The sequence below is a fragment of the Numida meleagris genome, chromosome 2 (assembly GCF_002078875.1).
Source record: "Numida meleagris isolate 19003 breed g44 Domestic line chromosome 2, NumMel1.0, whole genome shotgun sequence".
NCBI classification, from domain to species: Eukaryota; Metazoa; Chordata; class Aves; order Galliformes; family Numididae; genus Numida; species Numida meleagris.
Genome location: NC_034410.1, coordinates 77869440 through 77889759, shown reverse-complemented (window position 1 = coordinate 77889759; position 20320 = coordinate 77869440). Strand labels below are relative to the sequence as shown.

At 40.0% G+C, this 20320-nt stretch overlaps 1 protein-coding gene across 16 annotated transcripts in view; it reads left to right on the top strand.

The window, feature by feature from the left end:
• Positions 1 to 18915, top strand: part of PAPD7 (poly(A) RNA polymerase D7, non-canonical) — a 76256-nt gene extending 57341 nt beyond the window's left edge. For 4 of the 16 annotated variants that reach the window (XR_002435092.1, XR_002435098.1, XR_002435090.1 and 1 more), the window contains 5 exons: positions 22 to 198; positions 900 to 1744; positions 3183 to 4795; positions 5199 to 5402; positions 13967 to 14596. Coding sequence is in view for 3 of the 16 variants with exons in the window: in XM_021386762.1 (XP_021242437.1) it covers positions 22 to 173 (152 nt within the window). In the remaining 13 variants the exon portion in view is untranslated. Of the gene's footprint in view, positions 1 to 21; positions 241 to 899; positions 1745 to 3182; positions 4796 to 5198; positions 5403 to 13966; positions 14597 to 18215 lie in introns of those variants that run through there. The other 12 variants (XR_002435099.1, XR_002435093.1, XR_002435095.1 and 9 more) reach the window with 8 other exon arrangements.

Genomic DNA, 20320 nt, shown 5'->3' with positions numbered 1-20320 from the left:
CCTTGTCCTGTTGTTTGACAGGTAATTTGAACAACAATTTCAATATGCGTGCCAGACATCTTCAGAATGAACTTGGAAGTTGGATGGGTGCCATCTGCATACTGTTCTTTGTATATATAAAGGGGGTAACGAATATGGCTGTTGGTTCCATGGTTGTGGTTTTGGTCCCTTGATAATGAGAGCGCAAAGGAATGAGAGGTAGTTCCTGACAATATTCTTAAGAAGAAATTGAATAATGAATCCCCTGAGAATAACTTAATTTTCCATACAATTTTTTAATTTCTCCCTGTAATTTCAACTTGCTTACAAGATGTATTCATTTTAGCATCCTTAAATACTGGGTGCACCTTGTTTTTTGTTTGCAAGGTCGTGGAAATCATGGTCGGAGAGATTTTTTCTTCAGGGATTACCTTATATTCATTCTCAGACTCTGAATATAAATGTATTTATGCTTGAGATCTAGAAAATTTTCTGATGCGATCTTGTTAATGGCCTTTGTCCCACTACATCTCATGCTAGGATTATGTGCACAAGGGGAATCTCATTCTATGTACTTTCCCCCACCCACTGGTGTGACGTGTTTTCCTGCTGTGAATTCTTTACTGTGCAGCAAGTCATTTACTGCTCAAGTAGCTGATGAGAGTTGAACAGTAAATTGGTTTGCTGCCTCACTAAAAATCACATTCCAAACAAATGCTTCACTTGACATTTTTAAACCTAAAACAAGCGCATGTGATGGGACTTCCTATGTGAAGCTGACAGCTGTGTTGAAACTGAAAGCCCGTAACTGCTGTTAGAATAACCATTTCCTATCAGTAAAAACTTCTGCAATCATCCACTTGGGAACGTCATTTTGAGAAAATCTTTAATATGATTCCTTTCTTCCTGCTTCTTTCCAGGGAGGAAAAGCTGAATCTTCTGATGAACTACCTTCACTCCTTCAGTAGTACTGTTGAATGTATCTAGCTAATTTTGGTGCCAAGATGAGTAGGTGAAACTCCTGGACAAGCAAGTCTTGACATGTGATAAAAGATGGGTACCCTTTCACATAATCATATGAGAGATCATCCAAACAACTTTGTTCTCTTGGGAAATTTCTTTGGAGACTGATGAACAAAGTATAAGGCTGATCTGTTGTTCATATGTGCCTGTGCAGTTTCGTGGTTGAACAGTGTTGCAGTTTCCAAAAGCAAATGCATGATTTGTTCTGATATTCCTGTGGGAACTTAGGAGGGAGTGCAGGGGAAGCCCAGCAGACCTGTTTGGTTTACAAAAAATAAAAATGCAACTTCTGATGAAGAGCAAGTCCATGCAACAGCCTTACTGATTAGTTCTTTTTTCAGTAGTTGAACAATTTGACTTACCGTTTTGTCCCAATCCCCTGTTAAAGAGCTGCCAAGGAATGCAAGCTTGTGTGGTTGTGAATGTTAGAAATCATGAGCGGTAAAGTGCTGAATGGAAATGCTCCATGGACAAGGATAAGGCCTGGATAAGGCTCCAAGCAACCTAATCTAAAGTTAGCCCTGCTGGACCAGGAGGTTCAGACAGCCTATACAGACTTCTTCCTAATCTGAATTTGTTTGTGATATTACAAGAAAGGGTAACTGTTTTTTTGATGTAACTTCATCTCTATTAGGTTTATGGAGTGTTTTAATGGAGGCGGAAGTCAGACCAAGAATAGGGTTGGTTGTCCTGCACTTCACAAAATACCTCTGCAAATTTTACGACCGATAGGTTAAAACAGGTAAGTATGTGCTGTGTTCTGAAATCAGTAATATCTGGAAATGTGTAGTCTCCATTCACAGACATTGATTGAGAAGTAAATTAATAAACCTTCCTAACTAAAATGATTTTTTTATTATTGATCTTTTGCTTCTTCAGATCTGCCAATTTGCACTTGAAATGTTAACACAATGCAAAAGTTTGAAAGAAGTGATTTGTGTAAGACCTCATCAAAATACATCGAAATTCTAAATTCTTCACCTCATTCCCAGTGAGACTTGCATAGATTAATTGAGAGGTTAATCCTGGAAACTTTTGAAAATGAAAAGCTGCTTGTTTGCTTTAATTCTGTAGTGCAGGAGTTGCATAATTGCTTACAGTAATAGTGCTGCATGCTTGAAGGGTAGTAAAACAGTATCGTGAAAAGGCCCTTTAAAGGTGAGTCTTTGGAAGCTGTGCTCACTCCACGTTTTACCAAGATAACTCTAGATCATGTCTGTCTGGATCAGATCTGTCCTTTGTTTTGCAGTGTGGGAAGGAGAATTTTTATCAGGAGTGTGTATATAGAAAAGAAAATTGCAACAAGAAAAAGGAAGCTAAATCTAAGAGCTTGATGATTTTTAGCTTGAAATATAAAATAACCATTCCAGCATAATGGAAATTATTACAAGCCAAGCTGCAAGTCTATTACTAAGTACATAAGGCCACCACGAAGAGAAATCCATGGTGCTAGTATGATCTATGGGGGAGAATTCTAGTGTATCTGAGATGCAAGTATTGCAAATCCATTAACTGGATGAATTGTCTCATACAGTATTTCATCTTTATAACTGTTTCTATGGGAAAGCAGAATAGGATTAGTTAGAACCTGCCTCAAAATTTAACATTCACTTATCAAATGTTTTGTAATGCCTAACACAATGTTGCTATTAAAAATAGATTGTTCAGTAAAACGTATGGTCCTGTATCACTCAGTGGAAGAGTCAGTGTGTGCCTTCTGCTTAACCAGAAGGAATCAATAGATGGCGCTGAGTACAAATTTTTGGACTTGGTTGGTGCAGTTAGTTGCAGGTTAATTGTGGAACCAAATTGCTTTGACTGTTTGCTAATAATCATAACATAAGAATTGCCATGCACTGATGTGACAAATTTGTGAAGTATGGCCAATTCACAGCATTAGGCTTTCCTATAGTATTTGTAGCTATTTTGAAAGAGTGAAGGCCTGTGTTAGAAATAATAGAGGTGAAACATCTGGAAATATTAGTTGATGGTATGACAGAACTCACCAGTCCATTTCATAGGTAAGATGAACGTGAACCAAAGATATATTGGATGAACTGTTTCCAGTATAATCAGCAACTCCTATTGCAAGTCTAGAATTTTACTGGTTGAATTCCTTTTGGCTTTCCTCACTTTAGAGAGACAAAAAAAAACTATAATCCTCTTGTTTCTCTATTTAGTTATGGCAGGATCTACAGATGCAAACAGATTTATTGGATCTACTGACACATGAGGATGTACTTCTGGAAATTCATCAAAGCTCAGCTGGGCATCTATGATATCATGTCAAAATGATGTGAAGTACCAGGGATGACAGATACCATCACCCAGCGTTTTGCAGCTGTTTGCGTGATTCTTGTATTGACAAACTTTTGATCTCTGGCTTTGATGCAGGAATGACTTAACCTCCTGGGGATGCTGAGCCTACTAGCTGGCTGTCATTTCAGATCTGTAGATTACAAGAATATGACCTGACTTGGATGTCCTGGGCAATGTGGAAATGACTGAGATAGCCAGCCTTCCTTTTTCAGTTTTGGTGGAGAACTGCATATTGTTTCCTGTTAGGTGCTTTTTTGATATTTGGAAGAAAAAGACATGCAACATCTCAAACCCCTCTAATACCTCTAGACCTGTCAGTGGATAAAATACCATGGGGGGCTTTTATGGCACCCTTTGACCTAGCCTGGCATCCAAAACCTAACTTTGTCCTTGATGTCTTTTGCTTTCCATTTCTGTTCACTACTCTACTGGTACAGGATGGTTTAAACTTGAATGCTGCTCCTCGTGGTATGGTTTCTGACTGGCTGTGATGTCTTGAAAGAGTGAATTCTTTGCCAGAAGGAAGGGTCCTTGCAGGAGGAAGGAGAGATCTGCTATGCAGCTCTTGTCTCTAAATAGGATACATTTTTCTCTGCCCCCTCTCCAACTCCCTCTCTGATGTCTTTCCCTGTACAGTCAAGTCATGCTGACCTGAAAGATTTTTCTGCTCTTCTAGTTTGTTTGTGATAACTTACAATGGATTGACCAGTCATGTCTAACCCAGGGGCTCCCTGTGGCCCAGAGCAGCTATTTGCCTTGCTGAGTGGCCTGGCCCAACCTCAGGCATGCACCGTGACTCAGCAACAACTAAAACATCAGCCCAAGAAAATTTCTCTTCACTCAACATGACCCAAGCAAGCCAAAATGTTGGACACCCATGATCTAGACAGACCCAAAGAGGGGAGGGTTTTCCATTAAGCTAATTCTAACTATTACTTGCTCTACAATATTTGTAATGCTAATGTTCCCAGATTTATGCAGGAGGCAGCTTTTTTTCTTCCCTTTATACACTGCCTGCAGCTCTAAATTCAGTGCTTAAAGATATGTCATGAGTGTGCCCTTAGGCTATAGCATAGTCTTGTGGTTTATACAACAGAATTTTGTGCATCTTCTGGAAAGAGTTGGGATTCAGATCTGACTCTGTTAAACCTTTATTCTTGTTAATTTCCTTCTCTTGATCCTTTCAAATGTCTGATGTAGTTTTCTCTGAAGTACATTTAGGATCTTTTTCTCTTAGACCAAATGTTTCCAGGCCAGAGTTTTTGAAGTTCACTTAGATCTAGCAGCTCTAATTTTTTTAATGTTTGTGGAACTATGTCTCAGGCTCAATACTGTATTTCTCAGCAGTGCTAAGACTGTTGTTTTCTGGAGGACTCAGAAATGCCCGTACAGATACTGAGGTGCAGGATGATGCCTAAAGTATCTGAGAGCATAAGCAATCATGCCAACCAAACCTCAAAGAAAGAAAAGGCTGGTAAGTACTTCTTCAATTCATCTCTTCATTCATTTCACAACTATCTTCTTTCTGCTATCGCCCTTTTGAAGGATCTAAAAACCTGTTCTTCCTGGCTTGTGTCAACTTCTGAGAGGAGAGAAGACCATGGAGGAGAAGTTTGGGAGCATCTGAGACTGTGAGGACTGTAATCCTGTGGGCACAAATCCTATTTAAACCACCATGGCAAAATGCACAATTTATTATACATTTCAATTTGTGACCCTTTTGATGCAGGAGTTAAAAGAGCTCATCAGGATTTCTCTAAGGATGTTTTATGGGAAGGACTGCACTGAACGTGAATTGATTTTTTTTTCTTAGGAACTGCTTAAGTGGTTTGCTGCCGTAGCTGCTTCACAATTTGCTTGTCCTCATTTCCTTTTAGGTAAGCACTAAATGCGAGAGAAAGAGTTGTTTTCATGTGCGTTTTGTAGAGCTTTTGAGAAATTATAAGTGGAAGTCCCTGTGGAGTGCCGGAATTGGATGTTGCTCATCCAGCAATAAGACTTCGAATCGACTCGAGTGTGGGATTATTTTTAGTCATATAATCTCTTTACAGAGCTTCACAAGATTTCCCGCTGTTAATGAGGTAAATGCAGTTTGCTAAATTCAATTTGCTCCGGCTGCAGAGAGGGGGCGCTCTTGCACCGTTCTTGGGCCCCATCGCGAAATACACGTTTACTCGTTCCTAGTTCAGAGTTGGAACCTTTCCTGAGGTGCAGAGTAGCTTTAAACATAATCCGTACGATGAAATCAAATTATGCTTGAAACATTTTATTTGTAATAAGCAATGGTTCACAGAATCACAGTTGGTTGGAAGGGACCTCGAGATCAAAACCAGGCTCCCTGTGAAAGCAGGTACCTACCCTACAGCAGGTCACACAGGTAGGTGTCCAGCCGGGTCTTGCATATCTCCACAGAAAGAGACTCCACGACCTCTCTGGGCAGCCTGTTCCTGTGCTTCATCACCCTTACTGTAAAGAAGCTCTTCTGCATGTTTGTATGGAACTTCCTATGTTTAAGTTTTAGGCCATTACTCCTTGTCCTCTTGCTACACACCACTGAGAGGATCCTGGCCTCATCCATTTGCCTCCCACTTCCCTTCAGTTATTTATAAACATTTATCAGATCCTCTCTCATTCGTCTTTTCCCTAGGCTGAACAGAGCCAGGTTACTCATAAGGGCCCTTCCTCATGTGGGAGATGCTCCAGGCCCTTAATCATCTTTGTGGTCCTCCACTGGACCTCTTCTGGGAGAGCCCTTTCTTTTTTGAACTGGGGAGCCCAGATGCGGCCTCACCAAGGCGTAGTAGAGGAGGAGGATCACCTTCCTCAACCTGCTGACCGTGTACCCCAGGATAAGGGTGGTGGACAAGGTGATGGTTTCTCTATGAAAATACTGCAAGGGAAATGATACACCTGATTTGCAGAGTGCTGTTAAACCACTAACACAACATTTCATCCTTCCAGATGATAAAATGTTGTTTCCTTCTTAGGGATCTCCAGGTCCCCTAACTATGCAAATCCAGCTCAGGTGCATGATTCCTAATTGTTTTAGCATGCAGAGGAGGTGATTTTTTATTCTGAAGTGCTCATGGGAATGGAAGCATGAGACTGGCAGCTTTTCTCTAGCTACCCAGAAGTTGTCATAATCTTCCATTTCTTTTCTTCAAGTTTAAGGTGTGAGTTGAAAATTGAATATACTCAGTATAGATGCAAAAGCTACTCTTGGAAATGGCTCTAGGCACCATGCAGATTGGGGATTCTCTGCTTTCTATAAACAGGTACTAATGTTTCTTCTGTTATGCAGCTCTTGGTTCAGTGTTCAGCTTGCTGTTAAAGCTATTTCCTAAAGGTTAAAGAGTGAAATCTGTGTCAGTAACGTAACATCAGCAATGACGACAGCATGAGTTTGTGTTCATTATATGTGCGTGGGAGGAGTGAATAGGACTTCCAATGCAGAGCAGAGGCCTCTGAAAGCTGGAACTTCATTCAGTTCTTCTCTGCAGTCCAGGCTGTACTCAGGGAGTCTAAAGGTGATGGTAGCACAACTGATTTTGTTCTTCTAAAGAGGAATTAGGATCACAGTAAAACAGGCTAAATCAGCAGGCCTTCTATTTAAATAGGATCTTACGCTCAATTAAGGAACTTCCAAACACAGCAGTGTTTATCAGGTTCTCTTTTCCTGCTCCAAGATTAGTTATTCCAATTTGCTCCCCCACTCCAAGCTTTTCTTGGTCATTTTTCTCATCTGCCTCCTTGCCTGTTCCTGGAAGTTACTGGAGATAACGGTACTAGCATGCTTCTCATCTTGTACCTATAGCTGGGGTACTGCTTCCAACAGTAAACTAACAGTGAGAGTATCTAGTGCTTCCAGTGTCTTATGTTTATAATGACACTGTGAGAAATCTGTGGTTTTACAGATCCTCTTGTCTTGTACTCTCAGAAGTAAGAATTTACAGCAGCAGAAGGGTCTTGAATTTTCTTCCAAAAGGAGGTCTTTCCTAGAGCCTGTTTCTCTCTACACCCATTTCCTAGGCTGTATCAGTGTGCCACCAGTAAAATTAATGATTTACCACTAGTGTGCATTAAACTTTCGTGTTATGCCAAAACTTTTTCCTGGACTGCTGCTGAATATTTTTGATGTCTGATTTAGTATTGTATTTCTTAACAGGAATACAACATACATTTAAAAAAAAAAAAAGCTTCCAGCAATGTAAACCTGCCCATGTGTCTTTTTTCCCTCACGTAAGTTGCTTCTGTATAGCTGTCAGTCATTACCTGCATGCTTTGATTCAGAGCCATCTATTCAAAGTCTAACCAGATCATAGAACCACAGAATGGCTTGGATTGGAAGGGACCTCAAGGATCATCAGATTCCAACCCCCCTGCTGCAGGCAGAGTTGTCAACCACTAGATAAAGCACTAGCTCAGGCTGCACAGGGCCCCATCCAACCTGATCTTGACCCATCCCTGAAGGTGTTGATTCACAACCTCTATGGACAACCTGTTCCAGCACCTCACCACTCTCTCAGTGAAAACTTCCCCCTGACATCTAATCTAGATTTTCCCTCCTTTAGTTTAAAGCCATTCTCCCTTATCCTGTCACTATAGGATAGTGATATATATATATAGTGATATATATAGTCACCCATATCACCCATATAAAAAGATTATTTCCTTACTGCTTATAGTCTCCCTTTAAATATTGGAAGACTGTAATGAGATCTCTCTCCAGCCTGCTCTTCTCCAGACTGAACAAGCCCAGCTCCTTCAGCCTGCCTTTAGAGGAAAGGTGCTCCAGTCCTCTGACCATCCTTGTGGCCCTCCCCTGGACTGTCTTCAACAGCTCCTCATCTTTCCTGTGTTGAGGGCCCCAGACTTGGATGCAGTCCACCAGCTAGGGCCTCACAAGGGCAGGGGAAAGAAGGACAATCACCTCCTTCTTCCTGCTGGCCTCCTCTCTTTTGATGCAGCCCGGGATACCATTGGCCTTCTGGGCTGCAAGCGCGTGCTGCTGGCTCATGTTAAGTTTTTCATCAGCCAGGATCCCTACGTAAGCTGCTCTCAAGGAATTCTCCCAGTCTACGTGTATACCTGACGTTGCTCCAACCCAAGTGTAAGACCTTACAATTTGCTTTGTTGAACCTCACTGTTTACATGGGCCCACCTTTTGAGTTTGTCAAGCTCTCTCTGGATAGCATTCCTTCCTTTTGCATTATCAACTGCAGTACTCATCTTGGTGTCATCAGCAAACCTGCTGGGGTTGTGCTTGATCCTGTCATCTGTGTCACTGATAAAGACGTTAAAGTGTACTAGTCCCAAGATAGATCCTTGGGGAGCACCACATGTCACTGGCCTGCACCTGGACATAGAGCTATTGATCACAACCCTCTGGCTATGATCATTCAACCAATTATTTATCCACCAAATAGTCCAACCTTCAAATCCATATCTTTCCAATTTAGAGATAAGGATGTGGTGAAGGACCATGTCAAAGGACTTGCACAAGTCCAGGTAGACAACATCAGTGAACAAAGGAAGGGCAACTGATGTTGTCACTCCACCATAAAAGGCCTTGAAAACCTCTGAAGATGGGGCATCCACAGCTTCTCTGGGCAGTCTACCTGGAGAGGCTGAGCACGATCTCCTGCTTAGATTTTAAACTGTGCAGTTTATGTATTATATATATTTAAGACTAGAATACACAGATTAACATTTTTCACCTTTGTTAAGAGGTAAGGGAAGATGGTTATGACATGGATTTAAAATATCATACTAGGGAATATTTGCCAGTCTCTTCTCATAACAGTTAACATTAAGGAAATAAACATCAAGGAATAATTTTTATAACTCCTGGTTAAGCTGCAGAATTTCTTCTTGGAAGACCTTGTAAGTGAAATCTTATCTGAGTTTAAAAAGCAGTTGGACAAATACCAAGAAGTGGGAATGCAGTTGGGGCTATTGTGTGTGAGATAATACCTCTGAATGCAGCAATGTGAGCTGTGAAGGGCTGATCTTGGGGGGGGGTTGGGGGGGGAACTGTTTGCTGCTGTCAGAGCGATCTCTCTCCTGTTGCATCACTTCTCATACCCCTGGGAGGCTCAGAGCTGTTCCCAGAGCTTGGGTGGTCTGCTGGGTGATGGAAGAAGTATCCAGATAAGCTGAAAGTGTTTTGAGTGTAGAAAGGGAGGAACAGAGAGAAAAGGAGTTTGTGCAATGAAAAGGATCTGGTAAAAGATATAATAAGATGAAATTAAAGAAAATTGCATTAAAAGGGACTGGTGATATGGCTTCTCCAACTACACAAGTGTGGAGAGGGATAATGGACTTTAGAGTGAGGAGGAAATGAAGAGTAGGGTAATTGCTGGGGAGGGGGAAGCAGAGGGAGAGGTCAGTGGAACCAGCGACAGTCATCTTTGTGATGTTTGTCTCTTTCAAGTCTGATTAAAACTTAACAGAGTCAAGTCTTGTAATAGAAGACATATAAATGGACGACTGGAAAATGGAATTGCATAAGATTCGCTTTGTTAGGAAATCCAGCTAAAAATATAGTCCTCAGACCCATTCATCAATTTTCCATTCCACTGAGCTATAGTTTTTTGTTTTTTTAAGTGTGACACACATCAAGATTTGGAAGCAGAGAATGTTTTGATTAATTTTGTCTCCTTTGTTGCTGCAAGTACATTGTGTATTCTTAAAACATAAATCTTGCTGCTAATTAAGTTGTTCACTCTTTGAGATGATAGTCTTAAAAAAAAATATATATAGCTCACCAAAGGGAGTCCCAGAAAGTAAAAATGTCCATGCACAGGATTGTAATTTACCAGGAATAAATACAGTGTGTCCCTTCAAAGGAAACAACTGAAGCTATTTTCACTTTGTTTTTATTCTTTCAGTTTGCGAAAGTTACTTTTATTGTCAAACTAAGAGTTATCATTCTGAAAAAGTCATATTGTTGATTTGGAGTGAGCTGAACAATGCAGAATATAATTGTTCAATTCGATCTGTTTGCTTCGTGCTCCATTTTTAACTTTAAAGTGGAGGACAATGAATAGATCTAATCATAATATCTGTGCAGGAGCAACATGCTCAAAGGGTTAGCACAAATATAGGTCTTACATAATGAGCTTGAATTTTGTATCTGAAGAAAAACCCAATAGAAGCATCCTGTTTCATGATAAGCAAAACAAATGAATGTTTCCTGGTTTTACTGTTTCTATCCCTACCTTTGATCTCAGCTCCTCATGCATCTCTTCTGGTATGACCATGTACAACCACATCACAGCAGCTGCTGGTTATCAAGGTAGAGCCTGGCTCTTCCCAGTGAGTACTACTTGAAATGTGAGAGGTTCTGGCTTGATGTAAGGAGAAGCTATTAACTGCTGGGACAGCCGAACAACAGATCAGGGTGCCCAAAGAGGCTGTATAGTTTCTATCATTAGAAGTTCTCAAGATCAGGATGGATATATTCCAAAGTAATGTGGTTTTACCTTCTAGCTGACCCTGCTCTGAGCTGGAGATTGTGTTAGGTGACCTCCTGATTTCCCTTCCAGTTCCAGCTCTCTTATGATTCTGTTTTTCTATCCAATTTGTCTGACCTCATGAGATAGATTCATGAAATATTACAAAGGGAATTGCATAAGCCAGAATTTGTCACAGTTTTATCCCTCCTGCTCCCTTCAAAAATGCTTCATTTTGTTTATGATAAATATAGTTAGTTTTTTTTCTCTCCAACGTGACAAACTAGCAATATTTGTGGGGGAAGGTGTTTCTACATGCCATCTTATACCCATAGCAGATCAAGGGAAGTGAGGAAAACCCTCCTGTTAAAACAGGACTACCGTGCAAAATGAGGGAGAACATTTGTGCTCTGGTTTTCAGTTTCTCTTACAAGAGCTTTCAAGGGACTTAAGCACCTCTGTATCTCACCTATTCGATATTTATTAATATAATTTGTCATTAGGTTTTTAATATATTTATAAAATAGCTATTGGTTTAAAGTTTGATTCTCTTATAATTCTCTTAGTACGACTGTTTAGTATCTTGTAGACTAACATCTTAAATAGCTTTCCTTTTACATCCATTCTTGAAAAGGCTTCCAAAATTGTGAAAGGAAGGCATCAGCCTAAATAATCAGAGATAATCCCCATATTATTTGCTAATGTGCTTCACTTAATTGTGAGACGGCCTGGGATACAGGCTTGGATTTCTACTTGGGATTATCTTTTTGTATATGAATCTGCAATACCTATCTGAAGCATTCTGAAATGTAGTTACAATCATAACCCATTTCTCTGCTCTGTGATTTTTTTATATTCTGATATGGCTGTTTTAGATAGTAAACTGTTGATGGATCTTTTTTTTTTTTAATCCAGATGGTTTCTGAAGACAGCTTGTTACATCTGTGATATGGTTAAAATATTTCCTTTGCATTGTTAATGGGTGGAATTCTTTTCCTTTGACACATGCTATGCAGAAAAGAGCCATAACAGGTTCAGAGATCAACTGGCTGTCTGTGTTATTGATAAGGACCTCTACTGCAACGTTAGATAAGACTGAGAGAAACACAGCCACATAAGGAAGATTCTTTGTTTAGACAATATGTAGGCACCAAAAGAATTTCAGGGAAAAGAAGCTGGGGGGCAGGGACCAGCCCATTGTATTTTTGAGGTTTAGGCTAGACAAAAGATTTCCTTAGAAGTGGAAAATACATATTTTAGATTCGACTTAGCTGAGAGAATATACTGAAATATCAGCTTTAGCTGCTTGTAATGTATTTGACTAGTCAGAGTAGATAGAGAATGTGTCAAATGGCTGAAAAACACATTTTCTTTTTGAAAGGAACAATACTTGATGAACAAGAAACTAATTAATATCAATCTCATTCACAGCCAACTTCAAAGGAGAGAAAAGACACTGTGGTAATTACATATGCTAATGCCAACAGAATGATTTTTCTTTTCACAAATTACTTTTAGTTATTAGGTTAGTGTGATAAATTTATCACTTATACCTCTGCGCTAGAATGTAAATCTTACCTGACACATACATTCTTCATGACGGGGTAGTTGTGCTAACTACAGAATGAGACTAGATGTGTAACAGCAGCTTCACCCATGGGGCAGTGTCCCTCCCAGCCCTGACTGAAGCAGCTGCCCTGGGAGGGGCACTGCTCAGGCGTAGCAACAGCTCCAAAGAGGGCTGCGAGTGCCCAGGTCCAGAGCTACAGGGAGAGCCTGGTGCCAAGGGAGGTGACGTTTCTGTCTCCTATTATACTTTCACTTTTGCATTTTCTTTGTTTATTTGCAGTTACATCAAAATTTAATGACTTTAAACAGAAAGAAAGGAGATTTAGCTTTGAAAGTTAGGAGGGATTTCTTTACTCAGAGGGCAGTGAGGCCCTGGCACAGGCTGCCCAGAGGAGCTGTGGGTGCCCCATCCCTGGAGGTGCTCAAGGCCAGGTTGGATGGAGCCCAGGGCAGCCTGAGCTGGTGGGTAGCAGCCCTGCCCACGGCATGGGGTTGGGGCTGGGTGGACTTTGAGGTCCCTGACAAGCCAAGCCATTCTATGGCTCTGTGAAAGCTAACTGTATCTGGTGTCTTTTATATATTACTATCAATATTACGTATTATTATTCTGCCCTCTTACCAGACCTATACTTTTCTGTATAGTATCATGGTAGAAGTGTAAACATTTCATCTACATAGAATAACTTGCTATTACTGCTTTCTATATGAAGCTACGTTTGTACAATATAAAGATAAATACAAAGAAAGCAAATTAGCCATAGAACCGAGTAACCTGATTTAAAAACAACCAAGTAAAATAAACTTGAAGACAGGACAAGAAAGGTGGAGAAAGGACACATTTGAGAAATACCCGGTCTTGTGCCTTTTAAACTCAATTAAAGGCTTATGGTAGATGGCTTCTGGCCTTACTGCTTTTGAGACCATGGGTTTATAGTGCTCCTAGTGTCATAGCATTCAAATTACACATGTTCTCTTGTCATTTTGCCCTTGTTATGCAACATGTTAAAGTGATTTTATTGTCGTGGTTTGGGCTGGGATAAAATTAATTTTCTTCCTAGTATCTGGTATGGTGCTGTTTTTTGGATTTAGGATGAGAACAATGTTGATAACACGCAGATGTTTTAGTTGTTCCTGAGCAGCGCTCACATTAAGTCAAAGACATTCCTGATTATCACCCTGCCAGGAAGGGGAATGGGAGCACACAAGGAGCTGGGAGGGAACAGAAGCAGGACAGCTGACCTGAACTGGCCAAAGGGACGTTCCATACCATATTGTGTCATGCTGAGCATGACAGCTGTGGGAACTGGCTGGAGGATGCCACTGCTTGGGGACTGGCTGGGCATCAGTTTACAAGCAGTGAACAACTGCACTGGGCATCACTTGTTTCACATATTCTTTTATTGTTATAGTTACTTTCCAGTCTTATTAAACTGCCCTTTTCTCAACCCACAGTTTTTACCCTTTTTCCCCCCGATCCTCTCCCCAGTCTCACTATGGGAAAGTGGTGATATGATGCTTGGCTGCTGCTGGGTGAAACCACAACATCCATTTAATCTTTGTACTTTTGTTGCCTTAAAAGTACTCTTTAGCCTCTGCACGTTTACCCTTCATTTTGTCTACAGGAAGAACTATTCCCATGGAGTAACACTATAATGTGATAGAAAGTACTGCAATAATAGCAGGGCAGCAAAGTCTTCAGCTGCAGCAAATGAGAATGAGTCCAAATGCAGCAGCCATGGATGAAGAAATGAAGGAAAAAGAGCTGCTTGTCTTTGAAAGGCTTCCAGCATGCATAGATCTCCAGCAAGACACCCTTACCTCCACTGCCAACCCTTAAATGAGGTCTGGGAAGGGGTAGATCCTGCCTCCACCCTTTCTAGTCATTCAGGTGCATTGCATGCACCTGAGCTTCCCTGGGTTGGCCCTGCCTTCCCATCAGGTGCTCAATCATTGGTTCAGGCTGTGACTCAGCATTTCTGCTACACATGGGTACTCTTCAATAAGCTTTGAATATTTCGGTAAGATGTCTGTCTATTGTTATTACAGACTTAACCTTCAGGAGCCTCTGCTGGGCAGGCTTGAGACTGCCTGCTGCACCTAATTGTGAAGAAAAATTTGTCAGTTAAGAGCAGAGATGAGGCTGGCTAGGGATAGAAAACTATCCCTAGTAATTGTTTAAGATATGCTTAATGCAAATGTAGTTACAGATGCTTACAAATAAAATGAAAACTTTGGATAATATGATGGTTAAATGTGTAGCTTTTTTTTTTAATACAAATGGAAGACTCAATTTTCTATCTTTTTTTTTAGTAGGGCTCTTTCATTCACTGAGTCACAAAGGCCATTCTTGTGGGTTTAAATCCTTTCATTTTCAACTTACAGTGACGTGTAGATAGGACAAAAAGGCACATAATATGCTTAAGTTTCTGTCTAAAGTGTGATTGCCACTGTTCAGTGGAACTTAGGAACAAGCCTTGGATGGCCAAATTTGTCCAGATATATAGCAAGCATGAACTAAGAGTAGAATTTTGATCCTACTCTTCTCAAAAGACAATCTCAGAACATGATTGCTTTAATGGCCTAGATATCCTCATTTCAAATTGATATTTATTCATGGCTCATTAATAGTCATTTGTTCTCATGCATAATCGTTCATTTTCTTCCCTGATGTTAACTCACATATCTGCTCTTATGTGTGTAGGTATACACACATAGAATAATTTTTCTCTTGTAGAGGAGGATTGCTTGGAAACAAACAGCAGATGTTTTCCCACAATTTCTCTTAGAGCAGGCTCCCCACTCTGTCATCTCTCAGGTAGGCATTTTCCATATACATTGTAAGAATCTTCTTTCTGGAGTACAGGTCATAAAACTTGGATCCACCACTAAGATGATCATCAGAGCAATTTGCCATCTACCAGAAATACCTCTACTAACATTTTATTATTTTAATTCTGTATCACACTTGCAATTTATGTAGGCATAGCTAAGCAAAGTGTCCCAATTCCCAGCACTGTTTGTGGAAAGAAAATTCAACACGACACTGGCTCTCTGGTTATAAAACCAGAAGAGGTCTAGTTCTGCCTGATTTCACGTATTGTGATATGCACTGAATCATGCTGATGAAGGCAAAGCAGTGAAGTTCTTCCAAAATCTCCTTCAGCCTTTCAAAAGAGAGGGAAAGGGAAATGAAAAATCTTACTTAAAGCATGTTGCTAGCAATGCTATGTATCTTCTCTTGCACTAATATGTTGAGAACAAAGGTCAGGTTTCTGAAAGTTATTTTACATTTCTGAATCTGAGGAGATTCTTGATTCAGTATTTGTGACAATATGGTATTTCCGTCTTCACGTATTCTCAAGGATCTATTTTAAATGCCACTTAGTCTGTTTCTATGCAGCATCTGTCAGCCTTATTCCATTGCATGCAGTGTATTGCTACGCTTTGGGAAAGTAGACTCAAAATGCAAGCTAGAGGAGAACTTGCTTCCAAACTCGTATTTAGTACAACTATGTGATTGGAGTTGCACTGTTAAACCAGTTTATTTTAATGCATTGCTTTTTTTTCAAGAGATTTTTTTTTAAATTACAAATTGTGAGGATAATTTTCATAGGTAATTCCCTACAATGAAAAGTTTCTCTTTTCTGGTTTTTCCATCATATCCATCACTGTTGCAACTGTGACAGCCCTAAACTCCCTTAAACTCCCTAAAATCTGGGAACTTGGTGGCAGTTGGATTTGGACGATATAACAAATTAATGTCTTAGGTTTGCTAGATTCAGCCATACCTGACAAGAAACTGTCTGGTTCCAAGTCTTCCTGCATAATTACCTGTAATCTTTATATGATATTGTGATTCTTGGCAGATCCTATAGGTGTGAAAGCTGTATACAGCAAAGTTATATGGAAGAAATTATGAAGGTTCATGACAGATTTTTTTTAAAATTAAATCATATTTTTAAATATTTAATCAATAGAAATATTAATAAATATTTGAATATTAAATGAAATATTTAAATTGCACACTGGGTATATTTATAATTATTATTTTATATGTATGTGCACATACATATGTACAGTTATAGTAATTGTATTATGCTGTAGAGTGATCCCTGAACAATTGCCATAGATTGGTTTACATCAAAATGATTGCGTCTATCCTGTCTTCATCCCACTAGGAATAGCTGGATTTATTCAAACAGCATAGTGGTTAGAGAAATCCTTGTCTTGGTACATCTTACAGATTCTGCACATACCTATTCACATACCACATCAGGCTAGCTTGTATTGCATGCTAAACATTTGTCTACCTCATTCCGCAACAGCCTGCAACTCTCTGCTGTTTTTCACAAATGTTTCTGCTGTTGGTGCTTCCTCAGTTCTGATTGTTGCTTGTGTCTGAGTGGTCTTCTTGCTACATGAGGCCTGTTACTAGGCCATCCTCATCAACAGACACCTGTATGCCCTGGGGAACATGGTCCATCAGAACTTCCAGAGCACAGAATCATAGAGTGGCTTGAGTTGGAAGGGACCTTAAACCCCACCCAGCCCCAACCCAGTGCTGTGGGCAGGGCTGCCACCCACCAGCTCAGGGTGCCCAGGGCCCCATCCAACCTGGCCTTGAGCGCCTCCAGGGATGGGGCACCCACAGCTTCTCAATGGGTGACCTATTTCCATGGAAATTATCTAGAGCATTGGTTTACAAATCTGTAAAAGAAACAGTGCCAGAGGATTAAGATAGACACTTGCAGAACTATGAAACCTAGCTTGTGCATTTTAATAAATACTAATTATTCCCTGAGACATCCTTCAGAATCCTATGTATTACTGAAAGGCAAAAGTGGGAGGGAGATTGTCTCTGTCTTCTGAAACATACGCAGACACAAAAAACTACACTGAAACACAATTTTAACGCAAACAGTTTTAAATGCTCAAGCAATTCACAGTATCTCTTTGTACAAATATTAAAAGTATTATCACCTCAAGTAAAAGACAACAGCATGAACAAATGTCTGTGAGTTATTGTCTAGGAAGAAATAAAAGCAGCAGAATCCTGATTATAAGTATGCCAGGTGTTTAGGTGAATGTCTTGCATATCTGTTTGGATATATTTGTTATTTCTACTCCCTCTTTTTTGGTGTTCTGGGAAATGAGATTCTGGGTCTTTTTGAAGAGACGCATTCTTCCCTTAGCATTCTGCACATATGTACATCCATCCTGTATAAGTATAAATTGTACTAGAAATGGAAACTAGAAATTCAAAATCAGGATGTAACAGCAAGAGAAACAAGTGACGATGGCTTGTTGGCGAACATATTTCAAACCATACAACTGAACTGCATGAGTTCAGTAAACTTGTGAATTTTATATATATATTTAAACTAACCAGTTCTACCAGTTTTTGAACAATTAATGACTGCTTAGAGCAACTCCATTTTATCAATGATTTTTTACTGGATAAGCTAACTTTTGAAAATAGTCATTCTTGTAGGTCGCCTACTGGTTCAATTCACCTTAACTTGTATATACCTTGATATACCTTGACTAGGAACATTTCTTTATCAATTATTTTTCATTCTATTGTTTTATTGTTTGTTTGTTTTTAATTGTTTTAATTTTTGAATTTATTGGAGAACGGTAATATATCTAAGAAATCTTGGCTACATCTACATTTAGCAAGTCATACAGACCAATATGAACAGATTTTTGCTCTAGTGTGGACAAAACAGTTGGTGCTGAGGAGCCAGTGTCCTCACTACATTACAGTGATTTAAGAGGTCTAAATTGGTCCCAGTGTTGGAATTCCTGCCTGTGGATGGAGTACCTGAAGGATGTCTGCAAGATTTATCTTCTAGCTTTATTCTATTCTAGAATGGAATCACAGAATCATCGAGGTTGGAGAAGATTTTCAAGATCAGCAAGTCAATCCTCAACCAAATCCCATTATGATTTCATGAGAGGCTGTGTCATGGGATAAATGAAAACCCAGTAAGGTGGGGACTATTAGATTTGCTGCAGACATGTGCCCGTGGTCCAAACTGTAACACTGATAGAGCAACACCTACAGACTCCTGTAGAACTAGAATCGTAATGACAGTGAATACAAACAGCTTGCATTCAGCTTCACCCACAGTATTCAGGTTAGAATATCTTTATTTACTGCATTTCATATTTTCACATCCCTAAGTGGAGATTATTTTGTATACTGCTTCTCATTTTAATTGCATGGTATACTTCTAAATAATAAATAGCTAATTTATTCCTACAGACAATTAACGTCAGCCGAACAGAAATTTACTAGTTCTTACAAAAGTAAAATGGAAGAACTTCATCCAGGGACACGAAATAGTATGACTAATATGCATGAATACAATACTCAATACTCTGAGTACTGAAGTATTGTATTCCTGAGTACAGTCCAAAAAGCACTACTAGTGTGCAATTTTAGGAAAAAAAATAAATTGTTTCATTTTATAAATGCATTCACCAACTATGCAAGCTGGGGTAATATGGCAGGGGTCTACAAATCCATAAGTACCACAGGGAAAAATGCAGAGGGACTGCCTAATCACTGCTACACAACACAAAATCTGGGGACCTAAGCTGTTAAAACTAGTAGGAATCCAGTTCAAAATATAAAGCAGATCGTTCTTTTTGCAACAATTGCATTTCAGGTGGATAGTCACGATTTGCTTTAGAGCTTCCATGTGAGCAGCTTCTGTTCTTTCTATTTTGCTGCTGTTTTTCTTCATTGCTTGCTCTGCTGTTCACACCTGATTCTTGCTCTGCTTGCTGCTCTAGATAAAACTGAAGCTTTGCTGACATTTTAGTTATTTCTGCACCTAATTAGTGAGTCTATGGTACTGCAAAAAGGAAATGCTTGAACACAAATTATTTTGTCTCTTAAGTAATAGCAGAGGTCTCAGCCTGCAACTACTGCAACTGTAGCCTGCACAACAATCCTAATTACCTTACAGGGTACAGCAGAATTCTAAACCAACCAGCTGCCCTTCTGTCAGGCTGTAATTTCTGTATCCCTGAGATGGGAAATATTGCCCTAGGATGACCACTATTCTTGGCACTTTGGAGCACCTGTTAAGGTTAAGCTTTCTGTTTTTATTTTGTATGACTCTTTAATAGACCACATCCCAGGAGGACTGCTCGAAGAGGAATTCCAGACCAAGGGGCTTACAGATTGCTGTTATGAGTGATCTGTGACTGGGGGGAGAAGAGCGATGCCACAACAATTACCTGTAGTAAGCAGAAGAGTGCATGGTGTGGCAATTCCAGCCTTTTTCTGTATATACGAGGAAGTGGGCAGTCGCCATCTCATCCCAAGTTAAGCCCAATGGCTTCCTTTTTCCAATTCCGTGAAGTTACTCTGATCAACCTGTTCACAGACTGAGATGTTACTGTAAAGCAACTGCAAATTTTCTAGTGTTTACAAGGGAGCAGAAGGGGTAGGAAAAAGAGCACCAGATTTATGATCTGTTTCTGTTGCCTCCATGTATGCTGATGTCCATCTGAATGATCTCTGTCACCTGCATTACCGATGTCCATCTGAAACAGCGCTGTGCATCTTGTTCTCTTCAATGCATATAGCCAGCACCTTGTACGTAGCCGAGAACAATTTGGAATTACGTGTCTCTCTCCTTCTTCTCTTTCTTCTAACTCTTGCGTTAGCTTCATGCACACAGTTATAAGGGCCAACTCATTATTCCTTTGAATAATGATACTGTTACCACAGAGCCTGACAGAACGGTGTTACCGCACGATGATGCCAAAGGTACAAGCTTCAAGTGGCAGGAGGAAAAGAAGTTGGTGTGTGGGTGGAGTGAGGCATGTTAGAGAAGTCTGTTCCTGCCAGCCTCTATACTTTCTGTACAGAGCAGACCATGGAGTGGATGTTGAGGCACAGACAATATCTTCCCACGTATATGCAGTGTCTTGCATAACAAAAATATGGTATCAAATGA